The sequence below is a fragment of the Notechis scutatus genome, chromosome Z (genome assembly GCF_049901735.1).
Source record: "Notechis scutatus isolate UNSWTSFEM ecotype Mainland chromosome Z, rNotScu1.2, whole genome shotgun sequence".
Lineage (NCBI taxonomy): Eukaryota > Metazoa > Chordata > Lepidosauria > Squamata > Elapidae > Notechis > Notechis scutatus.
This window is the reverse complement of record NC_142025.1, coordinates 117761272-117781713: the sequence shown is the minus strand read 5'-3', so window position 1 is coordinate 117781713 and position 20442 is coordinate 117761272. Positions and strand designations below refer to the sequence as shown.

The following is a 20442-nucleotide window of genomic DNA, read 5'->3' as shown; positions in this document are numbered from 1 at the left end:
CTCTTCCTCTCCTCTCCTCTCCTCTCTACTCCTCTCTCCTCTCCTCTCTCTCTCCTCTCCTCTCTCCTCCTTTCTCTCTCCTCTCCTCTCCTCTCTCTCCTCTCCTCTCTCTCTCTCTCCTCTCCTCTCTCCTCCTCTCTCTCCTCTCTCCTCTCCTCTCCCTCTCTTCTCCTCTCTCTCTCCTCCTCTCCTCTCCTCCCTACTCTTCTCTCTCCACTCTTCTCCTCTCTCCTTTCCTCTCCTCTCCCTCTTCTCTCCTCTCCTCCTCCTCTTCCTCTCTTTCCTCTCCTCTCTCTCTCCTCTCCTCTCCTCTCTCCTCTCCACTCCTTTCCTCTCCTCTCCTCCCTCTCTCTCTCTCTCCTCTTCTCTCCTCTCCACTCTTCTCCTCTCTACTCCTTTCCTCTCCTCTCCTCTCTCTCCTCTCTTCCTCTCCTCTCTACTCCTTCTCCTCTCCCTCTCTCTCTCCTCTCTCTCCTCTCTCTCTCCTCTCTCTACTCCCTTTTCTCTCCTCTCTTCCTCTCTCCTCTCTACCTCTTCCTCTCCTCTCCTCTCCACTCTCCTCTCCACTCCTTTCCTCTTCTCCTCTCACTCTCCTCTCCTCTCCTCTCTTCTCCTCTCCTCTCTCTCCTCTCTCTTTCCTCTCCTCTCCCCTCCTCCTCTCTCCTCTCCACTCTTCTCCTCTCTCTCCCTTTCTTTCCTCTCCCTCTCCATCCTCCTCTCCCTCTTCCCTCCTCTCCTCTCCTCTCCTCCCTCTCCACTCTTCTCCTCTCTACTCCTTTCCTCTCCTCTCCCTCTCTCCTCTCTCTCTCCTCTCCCCTCTCCTCTCTCTCCTCTCTCTCCTCTCCACTCTTCTCCTCTCTCTCCTTTCCTCTCTCTCTCCTCTCCACTCTCCTCTCCTCTCTCCTCTCCTTCTCCTCTCCTCTCTTCTCCTCTCTCTCTCCTCCTCTCCTCTCCTCCTCTCTCTCCTCTCCTCTCTCTCTCCTCCTCCTCTCCTCCTCCTCCTCTCCTCTCTCTCCTCTCTCCTCCTTTCTCTCCTCCTCCTCTCCTCTCCCTCTCCTCTCCTCTCCTCTCTTCTCCTCTACTCTCTCCTCTCCTCTCTTCTCCTCTCTCTCCTCCCCTCTCTCTCTCTCTCTCCTCTCTCTCCTCTCCTCTTCTCTCCTCTCCTCTCCTCTCCTCTCCTCTCTTCTCCTCTCCTCTCCTCTCTCTCCTCTCCCTCTCCACTCTTCTCCTCTCTCTCTCCTCTCCTCTCTACTCCTCCTCTCCTCTCCTCTTCTCCTCTCTCTCCTCTCCCTCTCTCCTCTCTCTCTCCTCTCCTCTCCTCTCTCTCTCTCCTCCTCTCCTCCTCTCTCTCTCTCTCTCCTCTCCTCTCTTCTCTCTACTCTTCTCTCCTCTCCTCTCCTCTCTCTCCTCTCCTCTCCTCTCCCTCTCCCCTCTCCTCTCTTCTCCCCTCCTCTCCTCTCTTCTCCTCTCCTCTCTTCTCCTCTCTACTCCTTTCCTCTCCTCTCTCTCTCCCCTCTCTCTCCTCTCTCTCTCTCCTCTCTCTCTCTCCTCTCCTCTCTACTCCTCTCCCCTCTCCTCTCTCTCCTCTCTTCTCCTCTCTACTCTCCCTCTCCTCTCCCCTCCCTCTCTCTCCTCTCTTCTCTCCTCTCCTCTCTCTCCTCTCCTCTCCACTCTCCTCTCTACTCCTTTCCCTCCTCTCCTCTCCTCTCTCTCTCCTCTCCCTCTCCCTCTCTCTCCTTTCCTCTCCTCCTCTTCTCCTCTCCTCTCTTTCCTCTCTCCCTCCTCTCCTCTCCTCCTTCCTCTCCTCTCCTCTCTCCTCTCTCCCCTCCCTCTCCTCTCCTTTCTCTCCTCTCCCTCCTCTCTTCTCTCCTCTCCTCTCTCCTCTCTCTCTCTCTCTCTCCTCTCCCTCCTCTCTCTCTCCTCTCCTCTCCTCTCTCTCCTTTCCCTCTCCTCTCCCTCTTCTCTCTCCTCTCCCTCTTCTCCTCTCCTCTCTCTCTCCTCCTCTCCTCTCCCTCTCCTCTCCTCTCTCTCTCTCCTTCTCTCTCTCCTCTCTCTCTCTCTCTCTCTCTCTCCTTTCCTCTCCTCTCCTCTCCACTCTTCTCCTCTCTCTCCTTTCCTCTCCTCTCCTCTTCCTCCCTCTCTTCTCCTATCCTCTCCTCTCTTCCCTCTTCTCTCCTCCTTTCTCTCCTCTCCTCTTCTCTCCTCTCCCTCTCCTCTCCCTCTTCCCTCTCTCTCTCTCCTCTCCTTTCCTCTCCTCTCCTCTCTCCCTCTTCTCCTCTCTACTCCTCTCCTCTCCTCTCTCTCTCTCTCTCTCCTCCTCTCCCTCTCTCCTCTCCCTCTCCTCTCCTCTTCTCTCTCTCTCTCTCTCCTCTCCTTTCCTCTCCTCTCCCTCTCCACTCTTCTCCTCTCTAATCTACTCTCCGTCTCCCCTCCGCTCCCTCTCCTCTCCACTTTTCTCCTCTCTACTCCTTTCCTCTCCTCTCCTCTCCTCTCCCTCTTTACTCCACTCTAGCCGGAGGTCTTAGGCTGCAAAAAGATTTTCCTTGGAAGTCGAGCCTGGGGTTCTTACATTCTCCCAGCCCCAGCAGGATCAGAGAGGCGATGCCGGTCAGGGTGGTGGTGAGGAGCAAAATCCCACGACGTCCATACCGTGTACGGTGAGGCACAGAAAGAGGCACCCGAGACCGGCGCTGCCAGCCGACAACAGGAAAGGGAAGTAGAACTTGGCACGTGGGTCCTCCATGGACTCCCAGGCCTGCTGGTAACAGTGGCAGATTGCGTGGGCGATGAATCTGGAGGAGATTAAACTTGGTTTAAGCTTACGGGTTCAGGGTCTTGAAAGCACGAGAACAAACAAGGATACTCCAGACACAATATAGGATGGAAGGAAGAATCTCATCGACGTTAAAAAAGGACCATAAGAGGCAAATAAGAAAGTTAGTTTTGTCTAATGGTTAAGGCACCAGACTATGCCTTCATTCAGGGAGCTTTCGTCAGCCGATAGAAACGGCCTCGTGGAGAGGTACGTGCGTATGGGCCGCTCTAGGTGGGGGAGGAAATTAAGTCACCCCCAAAAAGACAGCCTAGCCGTTTTTTCGGGGGTCAAAAAAAAAAAAAAAAGGCCCGGCCTTATTTTGTGAGAAACACGGTAGTCCTGCCTTAGGCCTAAAAACTGATCGGGTGACTTTGAGCCAATCACCAGGAGGGGGGAGTTCTAGTCCTGCCTTACGCACGAAAGACAACTGGGTGACTTTGATGCAATCACCAGGAGGGGGGAGTTCTAGTTCCCATCTTGGGAATGAAAGCTGGCTGGGTGACGTCTCTCTCAGTCCAGCCCACATCACAGGGTTGTTGTTGTGGGGGAAAATAGGAGGAGGAAGGTATATTAGGTACGTCCCCAACCTTGAATTATTTGTAAAAAAAAAAAATTAAAGGCAGGATACAAATGAAACAAATAAATTTGAAAAAAGAGCTTGCTAAAAATTGGTGCTAGCACCTCACCTCCTTTACTAAGTTCTCCTTACTTTGATTTTCACTGAGTTTCCCCCTCCCCATTCTAAGACTTTATACACCTCCCAGCCGCCCGCAATCCCACTCCTCTATCAGGGTGGGATCCGACCGGTGTAACTATCGGTTTGGTGGTTATGTTGTCACGCGCGCATGTGCACGAAATGCAATTAATTAATTAAGTGTAATTGCACGCATGCAATTAACAAACTGCTAAGTTACACGGACAGCTGAGCAGCGCTGCACGCGGATATGCAGCATTTGAAAAAGCCTCTTTTTTCCTGCTTTTTCAACCACAGCCGTGCCGTGCAAAGCAGCTGAGGTTGAAAAAGCAGGAAATAAAGGACAGGTAAGAGCCCGGGCGGGCGGGTAGGCCCAACAGCAGCAAACACAGAACTGGTTCGGTGTCTGCTGCTCTTCAGAGCTACTGGTTCTATAGAGCAGGGTCCCCAACCGCCGGTCCGCGGACGGCACCGGGCCGCGGAACAAGCTTTACCGGGCCGCTGGTTGCTGGGCGCCGCCATCTTTTTGGTAAAAAAGCAATTTTTCGTCAAAAAGATGGTGGCGCCAGCGCTTGGTGAGCTTTTCGGGTAGAAAGCCATTTCTACCCGAAAGCTCACCAGAGCGCTAGGCCGCCATCTTTTGACGAAAATCACTTCCGTGACGTCACCGGAGTGATTTTTCGTCAAAAAGATGGCGGCGCCCAGCTGACGCTGAACCGGGCGAGCGCCCAGCTGACGCGGAACCGGGCCGCGGCGTCGAAAGGTTGGGAATCCCTGCTATAGAGAATCCTACCCTGCCCTCTATTCATGGACCTCCATAAGATCTAGTAACATACGAAGTTCAACTTACGTGGTAAAACCAAGGATCAGAATGTTTTTCCAGATGTTCCTGCAGGACAGGAGGCTGCGGAGTGAGATCTGGGCAGCTGCAGGCAGATGACAAGCGTTGTCCAGCTCTGCAGGGTTGGTGGGAGGGACCGGATCAGATTGTGGAGGAAGGAAGGAAGGAAGGGAGGGAGGGAGGAGGAAGGGAGGGAGGGAGGGAGGGAGGGAGGAGGGCAAAGAGTGGAGATGTTATCACACCATACTTGACACAACCTTGTGTCAGGATGCACAATGACAGAGAGGACCTATACAGCAGGGTTTCTCAATTTCAGCAGTTTAAAGATGTGTGGACTTCAATTCCCAGAATTCTCCAGCCAACTGGCTGGGGAATTCTGGGAGTTGAAGTCCACCCATCTTAAAAGGGGCCACAGCTGGAAAACACTGTCCTGAAGGCCCCAAAACCCGCTATGGGAATTCTGGGAGTTGAAGTCCACACGTCTTATCTTGACTCACAAACAAGCAATTACAAAGCGTTCCCTTATCCTGAGTGTGCTAAAAGGATCTCAGTTTAAAACTCAACACGCTGTGCTATGGTAATGCTGTACTGCCAAGTCAACCAACTGGAATGACAGGTTTTTTTGGGGGGAAGCTGCAATACTCACCATTCAGGGCCTCCCGGGCCTCGAGTTCTTGGGCGTTGCCATTTTGGCACAGGGCTAACAGGACATCCTTGGCCTGAGCTGTTCGACGGGTGGCCAAGAGCCAACGGGGAGATTCAGGGTACAACCCTGGGCAGCTAGGAAGAAATGGAAGGAGAATTTAAAAAAAGAGGAAAAATTAAAGAGAGGGGGAGGGAGGGAAGGAGGAAGGAAGGGAATTTTAAAAATAAAAAAAATTAAAGAGGGAGGGAGGAAAGGGGGAAAGAAGGAGAAAATTTAAAGAAGAAAAATAAGGAAGGGAGGGAGGAAGGAAGAAAGGAAGGAGAGAATTTTAAAAAGAAAAAAGTAAGGAGGGAGGGTGGAAAGGAGAAAAAGAAGGAAGGAAGGAGAGAATTTTAAAAAGAAAAAAGTAAGGAGGGGGGTGGAAAGGAGGAAAAGAAGGAAGGAGAGAATTTAAAAAAAAATTTAGGGAGGAAGGGAGAAAGGAAGAAAGAAAGGGAATTTTAAAAAGGAAATATTAAGTAGGGAGGGAGGAAGGAAGGAGAGAATTTAAAAAAGAAAAAATTAAAGAGGGAGGGAGGAGAGAATTTAAAAAAAGAAAAATTAGGGAGGGAGGAAGAAAGAAAAGGAGATAATTTTAAAAAGGAAATATTAAGAGAGGGAGGGAGGAGAGAATTTAAAAAAGAAAAATTAGGGAGGGAGGGGAGAGAGGAAGGAAGGAAGGAAGGAAGGAAGGAAGGAAGGAAGGAAGGAAGATTTTTCTAATTAATGTTTAATAAAAAGAAAAAGCCAAAATGGGAAGGAAACACATGTTCCAAACAAATAAATTCTGCCTGATCAAAGGGAGAAACAAGTCTCATCCAGCGAAGACAAACAAACAAGGATTAAGCCTGGCAGGGCAAGGGACTTCCTTGCCAAGATTTCAAGATTCCCTGGTTCTATAACAATAAACCAGCATTTCCTGACAGGACCTACTTGGAACGGCTGCAAAATTTCTCCCAAATTTCTCTTTTTAACGTGTGGCCTAAACGGGCCTTCCGATGAACGGCACAATCTTAGACAAACGGAAACACAAGGAATACAGCCTCACGCGCCTCGCTCGGCTCCCAGCAGCCCGTGGGAAGTCCTATTCAGACATTTCCATGGCAATTGCTGAATTTTGAAGACGTCCATTTGACTTCTCACTAAGCCAATTGTCCTCTGGAAGGGGGGCAGGAGGGCAGGAAGTAACCCGAGGTCTACGATTTATGCAGATTTATGTATGCATAATTTTGCCTTGCATTCCTTGAAATGCATAAATATCCCCTTGGTTTATAAGGCAGCATTCCTCTCAACCATGTGTCCTCGGACTTATGACCAGCGGTGGGATTTAACCGGTTCGCACCACTTCGGCCGAACCAGTTGTTAAATTGCTGGCTGGCCCTTCCCCTCCCCTCCCTTCCCCTTCCAGAAGTCCCCTCAACACCCCATTTTGGCTCCCAGGTAAGTGCGGGGAGGCCTACTAGGCCAAAACGGGGTGCGGGGTTTGTGCATGGTGCCCCTCCCCCCCGAGGCCCATTTTTGTGCCCAGGGGACTGCAGGAAGGCTCACTAGGCCTAAAACGGGCGTGGGGGGGCGCATCGCCCCCACCACGACCCATTTTTGCTCCCGGGAGTGCAGGCCGAGTGCTGCCTGTCACACTCCTGGCCACACCCCCACGGCCACGCCCACCCACCCACCCAGTCATTACGAGAGAACCGGTTGTTAAATTATTTGAATCCCATCACTGCTTATGATCACACTTAAGGCTCAAATCCGGATGTAAATCGCATGACCACAGAGATGCTGCAACAGGCATTCAGTGTGAAAAACGGTCATAAGTCACTTTTTTCAGTGCTGTCGTAACTTTGGATGGTCAGTAAGCGAACTGCTGTAATTCTCACCACTGAATTGCATCATGCTGGATTCCCGGTCTCTTTCTTTCTTTCTTTCTTTCTTTCTTTCTTTCTTTCTTTCTTTCTTTCTTTCTTTCTTTCTTTCTTTCTTTCTTTCTTTCTCTTTCTTTCTTTCTTTCTTTCATTCATACATACATACATACATACATATATATATATCTCACACACACATATAATTTATACATTTTTCTTTAACATACATAAGTGCTTAGTAAACAGTGTATTGTCTGGTTTAGTTTACTTATACATAATAATACTGAAATAATGTTAAGATTTTAATGATTATTAATGGTAGAACTGAACTGGAATGGAATGAGGGTTTATAATTACATATATTTACAATCTTTCTTTTTTTTAAAGAATATAGTGTGTATTATAAGAATGTGCCAAGCAGAATTCGATTGGAAGTTATGTATTATGTATTATATTGAAGGTCATAAACTTAAGGTATATATTGAAGTTTAAATAAGAGTTGAATGGATGTAATTAAAAGATATAAAGATGTCATACTCCAAATAGTAACTACAGGAGAAAATTTGTTTAATGAGAAAAGATAGTATGAAATTGAAACAGAACAGACAAAAGTATAAATATAATGATTTGAATTGAGATGAGATAATCAAAATAAAATTGAGAAAATTAAACGAGGGTCAAAACTATATAGAAAATGTAAAATAGTATAAGATATGGAATAGAGTACAAAAAAGAGCATGAAATTGAGTTTTGTGTCTATATAAAGAAGTTCAACCCGGGACCATGCTATTTTCAAAAAAGATGTTTTACTTGTATTTTGTGTGTGAAAACCCAAATAAAACTTTATTAAAAATAATAATAATACTGAAATAATATTAATTACTTATACATAGCAATAATCTTTCAACTTCTAATTTCTACCTCTATTATCTAACCATTAATAGAACAAATCCCATGTTGAAAGATATTCTGTATATTCTTTATCCTTTATCTTTAATGTTAACCTATCTATTTCTACGCAATCTAGTATTTTTAAAAATTATTTTTTAATCTGTAGGAGTTTTCTCATTGTTGAAGCATTTGTACAAATACAATTCTCGTTGCGGTCAAGAAACGTAGCATTAAATATACGTTCCCTTTGTCATATTTTTTCTGGCAATATACCTAATAAAAGTATTTGTGGCTTTAAATATATGTTGCTTTATCATTTTCTCTAACCATGTGTGTATTTTGTCCACTTTTTTTTTGTCTTTGGATTCCCAGCCTCTTGTAGGGAAGAGCATCAAGATGGTGTGATATTGACTTTACTTCTCACCCTTTCCTCTTTCCTGGGGCTCAGTGGCCATTTCTATTCTTTTAGTGGTTCTGGCATCCCTTCCTCAACCTTGTTTGACCCAGTTTGGAGAAAGGGAAGCCAACTTACCCATACAGCAGGCAAACCCCCATTCCGGCCGACATCACCCCTTGCAGAACCCGCCAACTGCCGCAGACCCACGCCAGACCCAGGAGGAGGAACCGTCCCCCCACCTGGATGAGGTCTCCTGCCATGGCTACCGGTAGCCGTTGCGAAGGACAACACAACTCCAAACCTAGGGAAGGACAGAAGGCAGGCAGGGCATTGTAACTTAAAGAGGCAGAATACAGGCACAAGTCCTCACCTTACGACCAGAATGGAGCACAAAATTTATATATATTTACATATATCACAACGTATGTGGGTGTGTACCTAAATTTGTATTTATTTATTTTGTCATGTTCACGTAATGTATATTGGAGGCAGTGATCCTCTGAGAGTTGCGTGCAATGAAATTTCATTTTAATGTATGCCAATTAGTGTACATTCAAAGTGGCAATAAAGTTGTTATTCTATTCTATTCCTGTTCCATTCTATTCCATATTCTATTCTATTTCCATATTCTATTTCTATATTCTATTCTATTATTTCTATACTATTATTTCTATATTCTATTCTATATATTATTCTATTCTATTTCTACATTTTATTCTATTTCTGCATTCTGTACTATTCTATTCTTCTTTTCGATTCTATTTCTCCTATTCTATATTCCATTCCATTCCAAATTTTCTTTTCTTTTCCATTCCATTCCACATTTTCTATTCTATTCTATTCTATTCTATTCTATTCTATTCTATTCTATTCCATATTTTCTATTCCATTCTATTCCATTCCATATTTTTTATTCCATTCCATTCCATTCCATTTCATTCCATATTTTCTATTCTATTCTATTCCATTCCATTCCATTCTATTCTATTCCATATTTTCTATTCCATTCTATTCTATTCCATTCCATATTATCTATTCCATTCTATTCTATTCCATTCCATTCCATATTTTCTATTCTATTCCATTCCATATTTTCTATTCTATTCCATTCCATTCCATATTTTCTATTCTATTCTATTCTATTCTATGCTATTCTATTCTATTCTGTTGCTAATTGGGAAATTTAAAAAGTCAGTTTTGCCTAATTTTACGCCTTTTCCTACCACATTTGTTAAGGGAATCACTGCAGTTCATAAATTAGTAACACAATTGTTAAGTGAATCTGTCTTCCCCATTAACTTTGCTTGTCAGGAGGTTGCAAAAGAGGATCATTTCACTCTGGGACAATTGCAACCGTCACAAAGGTGAGTTTGCCGTCAAGCCTCCAAATGTAAATCACATAACCATGGGGTGCTGCAACGGTCATCAGTGTGAAAAATGGTCCTAAGTCACTTTTTTCAGGACTGCTGTAACTTTGAACGGTCGCTAAATGGAATAGTCAAGGACTATTTCTAATCCAAATTATACCTGAAAGTTTAGAGCAGCATTCTCCAAAGTTGGCAATTTAAAGATGTCCCAGAATTCCCTGGGCATTTTCTACAAAAAAAAAAGTTATGAGCAATGGGCTCACTTAATTATAATGTTCAGTTAAGAATCATGATTTAATCAGGACTGATTAAATCTTATTAACAAATGGTTTTATTGGTGTTTATAGAAAACTGAGATAGTGAAAATGTGATGGAACACTGAGTGATATTTATAATATTAATTAACTAGCAGTGCTTCCCTACGAAACTATGTGGTTGGACTTAGTATTTGGGGAGGAAAATAAGGAGAAAAAAATTCTGCCTCTGCCTACCAGCATCCATCGGTATTCATCTGGCTAGCGTTCTGTCAGTGTGTGAGAGAGTTGAGGAAACTGAAGCAGTATTTGCTATGTGAGCAAGGAGACAGCAAGGAGCCTGGGCAGGGCTTAGCTCAACTGTTCTATACTAAAGCTGCTTGGTGCTGTGAAACTGAAACTGAAACTCCTCTCCTCTGCTTGTGTTTTGCATTTGGAAGATTTCTTTTCAGGTGGGGAGGGGGAGTAGAACTCCTTAGCATCAGAGCATGTTAATAATAATATAGGATAGACTCTAAATCAGGGGTGTCCAACCTTGGCAATTTTAAGACTTGTGGACTTCAACTCCAAGAGTTCCTCAGCCAGCTGGCTGAGGAACTCTGGGAATTGAAGTCCACAAATCTTAAAATTGCCAAGGTTGGACACCCCTACTCTAAATGCTCTGATGGTCATTTCAAAAAAGCTTTTCTTAGTGAGCCCCTAGAAACCAAGAGGAACATACGTGCTAAATGTCAAGTTTGTAGGCCTTACAGTTCTGGAGATTTGATGATGCCTGAGTAGTATTTTGCTTTTATGTATACATATACATTAGTGATTTAACAGGGGTTACTAAGTATATTGTATGAAGAAATGTTATGGATATTTACATATATTTTTGATGTGATGAAAAATCATAAAGAGAGAATAGTTTTGTTGAAAGATAATGAGATGAATATAGAAATACCCCGACAAAAGGGAAAAATAAAGAAATAAGTATTGGGAAAATAGTATAATATATATTAATACATAAAATAATATATTATAATTATAATGAGCATACCAAAATTAGAAATTGGAAGATAAAAAGCCCTGTATATGTAATTGTATTATCACTGTCAGCATTGTGTGAAAAATATATTAAAATATATTAACCCAATCATTACACTGTCCACAAAACATATTGGTTGTTAAAGGAAAACTACAAATAAAACATATACAATGATTCGCTTAACGAGCACTGCAAAAAAATGTCATAAAACCAAGTTGGTCATGTGATGACTCATTTAATGACTGATGTGACTTATGACCATACTTCTGGCCCCCATTATGGAAGGCTACCTATTTTTTTTTCTATTTTGTCCGTTATTCAATTTCAGTTATTTTAAAGGCAGGCTGCAGGACACCCAAGGCCATACATTATTATCCGTCCTAATGAAAAGGAACAAACATTAACCTAATTATGTAAATTATTAAGCAAACTGGGGAAAAACACACACACAGCCCTTGGGAAAATTAGCTTGAAGTTCAGGATGCAAATTTTAACAAAGGCAACAAACAGTTAAGTGCTTCCCCAAGCTTAAGAACAAGGGCAGGAGATGATGGGATTTATAATCCATGTCCGATGAAGCATTTCTCAAACCTCCCTGAATGTATGGCTTGTAAAACATCCGTGTTCCAAGCTTGGATTAATTTTGGAATTGCTCTGTTTTAAGATTGGACCTATGCCTGGTTCAAGATGGGACAGTGCTTATCCAGAATAAGAGTTGGAAGGGACTTTGGAGATCTTCTAGCCCAACCCCCTTGCTCAAGAAGACCCTGTATCACACTGGACAAATAGTTGACCAATCTATTCTACAGAACCTCCAGTGATGGAGCACCCACAACTTCTGGTGGCAAGGAGTTCCACTGGTGAATTGTCCTCACTGTTAGGAAGTTTCTCCTTGTGCTTGGGAACAAAATGTAGGTCACAACATACAGTTAGAAGATTGGAAGAAAATGTGGACCAAGAACTGCGAATTAACGTTATCAACAGCAAAGAGACTCTTATCTAGATCATTTATAGATGGCATTTGACACCGGCGAGATTGGCAGGATATATCTGAATATGAACCCACACTGCTGGAAATGTAAGCTAGTAGATGGAACATACTACCATATGTGGTGGCAATGCCCCAAAGTCAAAAGGTACTGGGAAAAAAATGAGGAGATGGATAAGTGAAATTACAGGGTACAATATTGAATTTAAGCCAGAAAACTTTTTACTGGGAATGATTAAAGGAACTTTGGAGAAATCTACCCAACACATCGTTCAACATGTAATAACAGCAGCAAGAATCACCTATGCCCAAAACTGGAAAGTAGATGATATACCTTCTGAAACTATGGTAATTAATAAAATACTTGACTGTGCCGAGATGGATAGGCTTACAAGAAAACTAAAAGGAAAAGAGGAGTCAGAGTTTTATGAAGCTTGGGAAATGTTATATATATGGTTAGAAAAAAGAAATAAGATTTGATATGAAATAGAATTGCAAATAAAATGTATTTTATTTTTAATATTGTAATGCTTGACACAGAACTGTTAAAATGTACATACACATGTATTTTGAAAATAAAATGATGATGATGATGAAGTTTCTCCTTAATTCCAGGTTGCTTCTCTCCTTGATTAGTTTCCATTCATTGCTTCTTGTCTTGACTTCAAGGATTTATGGAGAGTAGCTTGACTCCCTCTTCTTTGGGGCAGCCCCTCAAATACTAGAATACTGCTATCATGTCTTCCCTAGTCCTTCTTTTCACAAGATTTGACATACTAGATTTGTCATACTAGATTTGACAAAGATGATTAGGGGACTGGAGGCTATATAGAGAACAATTGCAGGAACTGGGTATGTCTAGTCTAATAAAAAGAAGGACTAGGGGAGACATGATAGCAGCGTCCCAGTATCTCAGGGGCTGCCCCAAAGAAGAGGGAGTTAAGCTATTCTCCAAAGCACCTGAAGGAAGGACAAGAAGCAAAGGGTGGAAACTAATCAAGGAGAGAAGCAACTTAAGAGAAATTTCCTGACAGTTAGAACAATCTATCAGTGGAACAACTTACCTCCAGAAGTTGTGGATGCTCCAACACTGGAAGGTTTTAAGAAGAGACTGGATAACCATTGGTCTGAAATGGTACAGGGTTTCCTGCCTGAGCAAGGGGTTGGACTAGAAGACCTCCAAGGTCCCTTCCAACTCTGTTATTCGGTTACCCAATTTAGATGTGTGTTTTTCACATGTTTTAGCTTCCAGCCCCTAATCATTTTTCTTGCTGTTTGCTGGAGATTTTTTAGAAGAGATTGGACAACCATTGCTCTGAAATGATATACGGTCTCTGGCTGGAGCAGGGGGCTAGACTAGAAGACCTTCAAGGTTCCTTCCAACTCTGTTATTCTTTTATATATGTATTCCTGTCCTAATTGCATTTTGTTCCTTCCCTCTTTGGCTGTTATTTTAAAACTCACTTTAAAAACAAAAATTCGTTTTGCTTTTTCTTGCCTAAATGTAGATCCTTAGTTTTTTCACCACCGAGTCTCATTTTGTTAGACAGCACCCACTTACAGCAGCTCCAACATGCTACTCACGAGTAATGTAGAGGGCAAGTTGCATGGCACCCAGCATCGTGCCCCACAGACACCGGCCCAGTATGAAGATGGAGGGAGAGGATGCGAAGGCTGCCAGGAGGCCTGCGGGGCAGCCGAGAGCCAAAGTGAGGAGGAAGGTACTCCGTCTCCCTACACTGCGGACAGCAACAGAAATTGAAAGATTACAGGGCAGTCCTTGACTTACGACCAAAATGCACTCACTCATTCTGTGATGACCCGGGGCGTGGCACAAAGGCAACACAGTCAAATAATCAGTAGGAGTCCCTTTATTAGCTTCAGCTTTGTCTCCAATGTCCAGGTTACCTTCTGGGCTTAAAAAAAACTCTTCCAGGAAGAGCCTTTGGTTGAATCAAGTCCAAAACATGGTCAACAAAAACTGTAACTATAAGTCCAATCAAGGCAAGATGGGGTAATTAGTCTGGCAGGTCAGGAGTAGTAATTCAACCCGGTTGGGAGGATGCCAGGAACACAGGTAACCAAAGTCAACACAAGATAAATTCATGTTTGTTCCCAGTAGACACTGCACTCAGCTTGTATCTCTTTTAAACTCTCATTCCCAGGTGTGGCTAATAAAGGGAATCAGGGCCCTTTCCTACCCTGTAAGCCACGCAACCCACGTTGCTCCCTTCTCCATTCCTCCCTGCGTGCCCTAGGATGAAGAGGGAGTGGGCCTGGGTCTTCCTCTGAACTCCGTCTCCCTTGTTCTACCTCTCCCCTGCTCTGCCCAGCCGGACTTGGCCTTTCCCCAATTTTCTCCATAGCCAATGGAGCCACACTCCCACTCCCTCTCAGCTGTCCGTCTTCTTCCTCGGATTCAGACTCCGACAGGGGCATGAGTCATTCATTCATTCATTCATTCATTCATTCATTATTCATTCATTCATTCAATCAATCAATCAATCAATCAATGGATGTATATGCCACGCATCTGGATGGGTCCCTAGATAGCTTGCAATCCATAAAAAAAATAACCAATAAAAAAACATGTAAACCATAAATAGCAACCCCATTTAGTTTAAAACTAAAAACTCCCGTCCGAACCTTCCCACTTACCTGTCCGCCAGGTGACCAAGGAAAACGGCCCCTGCAGCGAAGCCCAGGAGGAAACAGATCTGTTCCAGAGGGATCACCCAGCTGCCGGAATGATCCAGGGACCACTGTGGAGAAAAAAGGATAAGGAATTGTTTAATTTTATTTTTTTTAATTCCTTCATTCACGCCTGAGAAGGAATGAATGCGTAACTTAAATGTGATATTGGTACGAGTCTGATTGTATCTTTCCAGACTACTGCATCTTTGCAGTCCTTGGCTTACGACCTATTTGAAGTTACGACGGTGCTGGAAAAAACGACTTATGATTGGTCCTTGCGTTTCCAACCCCCGGCACTGCAGGTAGTCCTCGATTTACATCCACAATGTAGCCGAAAATTTCTATGGCTTGATGCTATCCCTCTGTTAATGCAGCCTAAGATTGCATTGGCTTTTTGGGCAGCTGGAGCACACGGCTGGCTCACATTCCTGGCTTAGCATTGAACTACCATAGTCCTCGGCTTACAACAGTCCATTTAGTGATGGTTCAAAGTCATAAAGGCACTGAAAAAGTGACTTTCAACCATTTTTCACACTTTCGGTCATCGTAGCAGCCCTTATGCTCCTGTGATTGCAACTGACTTATAGTTATAACGGTCAAGAGTGATTCTGTGACTTTCGGACGAGAAATGTCAAGGGGGAAAGGAGATTCACTCAACAACTGTAAGACTAACGTAACCACAGCAGCAATTCACTTAACAACGTGGTGAGAAAGGTTGTAAAACAGGGCAAAACTCACTCAGCCACTCAGCTTAGTAAATTTGGGGCTCCACTGTGGTCGTTTGTCGAGAAATATCCAAATTCACATTTATTCTCACACGTTTTATTTTCATCCTATCTTTCTTTTGCCATGTTTAGAAATCAAATTTCAGGTCTCTTGTTATACAAAACCGTCTGTAACTTGAGTCTATTCATTTTAAGTGGGTTTTTTTTTTTTTTAAGTTAGAAGCATGCAATAAAATTTCTCTTTCCGAAGATCAAAAATCTGATCTCATCGCTTCGCGATTGGCAAAAAGGGCTTTGTGGCCACGTCTTGAATAAAATCAAAGGAAAATCTCTTGCTGATCACATTTAGAAATTGCTGTCCCTTTTTCCTTTTCTTTGTAGAGAAAAATAATGACTGGAATTGTATTTGCACAAGATTGGAAAAATGAGGAAACGGTATATACAAGTAAAAATTGTTATTATTATCAATATTATGCATAGGTAAATTGACCCAGAAATTACACTGTTTATTAAGCACTGATGTAAAGAAAAATGTACAAATAAAACTTATAATGCAGTGGGAAAAACAATGACCCGTTTTCCCATTGTTAGGCCCAGAAGCAGCCTCAATGTGCAGTTTAAACCAAGGGTCTCCAATCTCGGCTACTTTAAGCCTGGAGGATTTCAACTCCCAGAATTCCCAGCCAGCAAAGCTGGCTGGGGAATTCTGGGAGTTGAAGTCCTCCAGGCTTAAAGTAGCCGAGATTGAGACCCTGGTTTAAACAACTTCACAAAGAATCCACAATCTGTGTTTTAACATATGTCCAGTTGCACAAATAACATTTTTAACATTCTCGAGGCAAATAACATTTTTAACATTCTTGTAGCATTTTCAACATTTTTTGTCTTTTGTTTTTCCTTGGTGGCCTCCAATCTCCATGACTTGGAGCCGCATAGAACACTTAAAGGGAAATAAATAGGTTACGAATCTTTTATTCGCTTTTATTAACGTATACTTAATAATTCCACATCAATTCCCAGTTCAACTTTATCATAAGGCGACATTAACAGACCTTTGCAAGCGTGAAAATACAGGTTAGTCCTCGGTTTACGACCACAATTCAGCTGGGGAAAAAAAATCTGTTGCTAAGCAAGACAGCTGCCAAGTGAGTTTTGTCCCATTTTGCCACCTTTCCTGCCACCGTTGTTAAGTGGATCACTGTAGCACTTAAAGATAGTTACATGGTTGCTAAGTGAATTTGGCTTCCCCCTTGACTTTCCTTGTCAAAAGGTCGCAAAAGGGGACATTGCAACCATCATAAATATGAGTCAGTTGCCCAGCGGCTCAATTTTGATCACGTGATCTTAGGAATGCTATGACAGTTGTAATTGTAAAAAACGCTCATAAATCCATTTTTTTTTCACCACTGTTGTAATTTCGGTTGTTAAAATGAACGGTTGTAAGTCCAGGACTATCTGTTTCACTCTCCCACCATTTATTTTACAGCCTGAAGGTTCTTCTTTCTCATCCTCCACCCATTGGGCAGCTGTGGGGTCTTTTGTATAAATCATTACAGTGAGGATATATCTGCTGAGTAAAACTCCACACTGGAGACCGGAAGGGCATCCGGCCAGTAAATACTCAGCTCCATTCAGTTGCCCGACTCCACCCACAAGGTCATTAAAAGATTATTACATCAGGAAAACGAAGTGGAGATACTTACCTCTGTCACTGGGTTGCTGGTGAGGATGGAGAGAACCCCAGTCTCCCCACTTTGACCGTGGGGGCCATGACAGCTGGCATTATCGGGCATCTTGGTGCTGTTGGGGTCCCCGCAGTGATGCAGAGGGGTGAGAGCAAAGAGGACATCTGAACCCAAGGCCAAACCCACGAGGACGCAGGGAAGACAGCTGAGCGCCAACAGAAGGCGCTGTCGACGTTGGCCCCAGGCCCCCAGGCGCCCTAGCAGCCATTCGAAGGAGGGAGGACCCACCTCCGAAGCTGAGATGGTAAAATCCCTTCGGGGACCACCCGGATCTGGGATCGGGGGGCTGGTGTCCATGGGAAGCCTCTGCAGAAGAGGGGAAAATGGAATGAATAAAGCAATAAGGAAGAAGTACAAAAGAGAAAACCGAGAGGGAAGAAAGAAATGAGTGTTTAAATGAGTTTTTTGAACCGTGGCCCCTTTAAGACAGGCAGACTTCAACTCCCAGGATTCCCCAGGGCTGGGGAATTCTGGGAGTTGAAGTCCACCTATCTTAAAGGGGCCAGCACTGCTTTAAATGAACGGCTGCATCTCTGAACAACCTTGCCTTGATTTTTGAACCCCAGCAATCTTCACAGATGATGTGATATAGCACTATGCCCAATACATGTAGTCCTCGACTTCCAACAGTTCATTTAATGACCATTCAAAGGCACGACAGCATTGAAAAAAGTGACTTCTGACTCATGACTATTGCAGCATCCCCATAGTCACATGATTTATGCTCGGATGCTTGACAAGTGGTTCATATTTGACGGTTGCAATATCTTCGGGATGGCGTGATCCCCATCGGACGAGCAAAATCAATGGGCGAGCCAGATTAATAACCGTGCCACTTAATAACTGTGTGACTCACTTAACAACTGTAGGATTCACTTAACAAATATGACAAGAAAAGTCGTAAAAAGGGGCAAAACTCACTTCACAGTCTCACTCAGCCACATAAATTTGGGGCTCCATTGGTCGTAAATTGAGGACTACCTGTACCAGGTAACAAGAAATTACTAACCCAGATTAAAATAAACCAAGAATCTTGGCATATGGGGAGAGAAAGCAGATTATGGGAGTCCAGACAAGTAGGTTGGCCTGCAATTCCCACAAGCAGCGGCATGGGGGCGCCATTTCCCTTGGGTCAAGGGGTCCCAACCCCACAGCTGTATGGCCAGATTCATGAGTGTCAAGAATTCAACAGGTCAGGCTGCTGACAACCATTTGGCCCCAAACCATTGCCCCTCCCTCAAATGGTAAACCACCCTAACACCCACACAATGCATTTGGAGGAAAGGTCCCGGGGCTGGCTGGGGATGCTAGGCCTTGTAATCCATCTGGGAATTCGGGTTGGGGATGCTAGGCATTGTAATCCTTCTGGGGGATGCATCTGGGCATGCTGGCTGGGGATGCTAGGCATTGTAATCCATCTGGGGGACGCCAGGCCTTGCATCTGGGGAATGCTGGCCCGGGATGCTACGCCTTGCAATCCATCCGGAAGCTGGCAAGGGAGGGCCCGGAGAGGAAGATGGGCTTTGTACTGGCCAGGCTGAGGAAGAAAGGATGGAGCAGGGGGAAAGAGACAAAGCAGCCAAGGAGGCAAGCCGGTGTCCAAAGGTGTTCACACGACCCCTTTCCCGGGCAGGCTCTGCATTTAAGGGGAGGGGGCAAAGGGGGCGCAAAGCAAAGGGGGGGAGCGGCGCAGGATGCAAGGAAAGGCCGGGGGGTCGCGTGTGGGGAGAAGCCAGACTGGGGATGCTCACCAAAGACCGGGAGGGCGCCCACCTACGGCTGCAAAACTCCCCGAAACCGGGCCGCCACCGCCCGGGAGGCTCAGGCCGAGGAAGCCGCCAATCCCCGCCCCAAAGCCGCCTCCTCCACCTCCACCCAGAGCAGCCGCCACCGCCCCCCGGCCCGACGCAGCGGCCTCCTCGGCTTCCTTTAGCCCCCTGGGATCTGCAACCTGGCGCCCGCTGCAATTCTCCAGCTCAATTCGGGCAGGGTTTTTATTTCGGATTTGGGGACGGGGCGTCGGCAGCAGCCCCTCCGGGCAAGGCTGGATGATAAGGCTGAGAAGGAGCCCCGGGCGGGCGCCCCGCGGGCGATCCTAAGCTTTTGCGCGGAGGAGAAGGGAAGCTTCTCGGATCGGGCGCAGGGGCTGGCGCTGCTGTCCGGGTCGCTCGTCGGAGGAGGCTTCCGCAATCATTTTTTGTGGGGGGAGAGGGGAAATTAAGGAGGCATGCCGGGAGATGTAGTTCAGGAGATCCGGCCAGCCGTCTCGTCCAATCGTAGCCGAAGGCGGAAATTTAAACCTCTTTTTTGGGCATGGATTTTTTCCCCGATTCGATTTTATCCATGGTGATTATTTATTTAGTTTGTCATGTCCGTGTAATGTGTATTATAAGGCGGCGACCCTTTGAGAGCTGGATGCCACAAAATGTCATTTTAATGTAGGCCCATCAGTGTACATTCAAAATGACAATAAAGTTACTATTCTATTCTTATTATATTACATCATATTTTTCTATTCTATATTCCACGGGTGGGATTCAAATTTTTTAACAATCGGTTCTGTGGGCGTGGCTTAGTTGATGGGCATGGCTTGGTGGTCATATTATTGGCTGGGTGTGGCCAACTCAACATCACTCACATCGAGGCAGGCATCTCCTCACCTGGCCTTTCAGACTGTGGGGATGCTGCAACAGTCCTAAGTGTGAAAAATAGTCATAAGTCACTTTTTTCAGTGCCATTGTAACTTTGAATGGTCACTCCACACAAGCAAAGTACCAGCAAAGGAGGGGGGAAAAAACTCCAGGGAAGTTCCAGAGACAGGAAGTCCAGTCCTGCCAAGAATGTAATAAGGGTTAACAGAGAGGCAGTTTCTGTAAGCAACACCAGAATGTTTCCTTCCTGCCTTCCTTACAGGATTAGGCCAGTAATTTCTTCTAACAACCGGTTCTCCGAACTGCTTAGAATGTTAACAACCGGTTCTAGTGAATAGGTGCGAACTGGTAGAATCCCACCCCTGCTATATTCTATTCGTACATCACATTATTCTATTCTATATTCTATTTTCTATTCTATTATTTCATCACATTATTGTATTCTACTCTATATTCTATTTACTATTCTATATTCTATTTTCTATTCTATTTTCTATTATTATATCACATTCTATTCTATTTTATATTCTATTATTACATCACATTATTGTATTCTATTTTCTATTCTATAATTCTATTTTCTGTTATTCTATCTTTCTTAACATTAAATCACATCACATTATTCTATTCTATTCACACATGACTGAGATGGGTTCATGACTTAAAATTCCCCTCGGGGTCTCTTTTAAAACTCTGGTCCTTTAAGAGGTGTGGACTCCAACTCCCAGAAGTCTTGCTAGCTGGGGAATTCTGGGAGTTAAAGTCCACCAATCTTAAAAGGGGCTGAGGTTTAGAAATGTCAT

General features: G+C 44.4%; 1 protein-coding gene across 1 annotated transcript in view; it reads right to left on the bottom strand.

Annotated features, from left to right (window-relative positions):
* Positions 1 to 19176, bottom strand: part of SLC22A17 (solute carrier family 22 member 17) — a 24552-nt gene extending 5376 nt beyond the window's left edge. Inside the window, 9 exon segments of the mRNA XM_087946248.1 lie at positions 2570 to 2653; positions 2656 to 2792; positions 4360 to 4465; positions 4997 to 5130; positions 8324 to 8489; positions 13409 to 13563; positions 14483 to 14586; positions 16947 to 17294; positions 18740 to 19176. Of these exon segments, the coding sequence (XP_087802374.1) occupies positions 2570 to 2653; positions 2656 to 2792; positions 4360 to 4465; positions 4997 to 5130; positions 8324 to 8489; positions 13409 to 13563; positions 14483 to 14586; positions 16947 to 17285 (1225 nt within the window). The 5' untranslated portion in view covers positions 17286 to 17294; positions 18740 to 19176.
* Positions 19177 to 20442: the final 1266 nt, after the last annotated feature.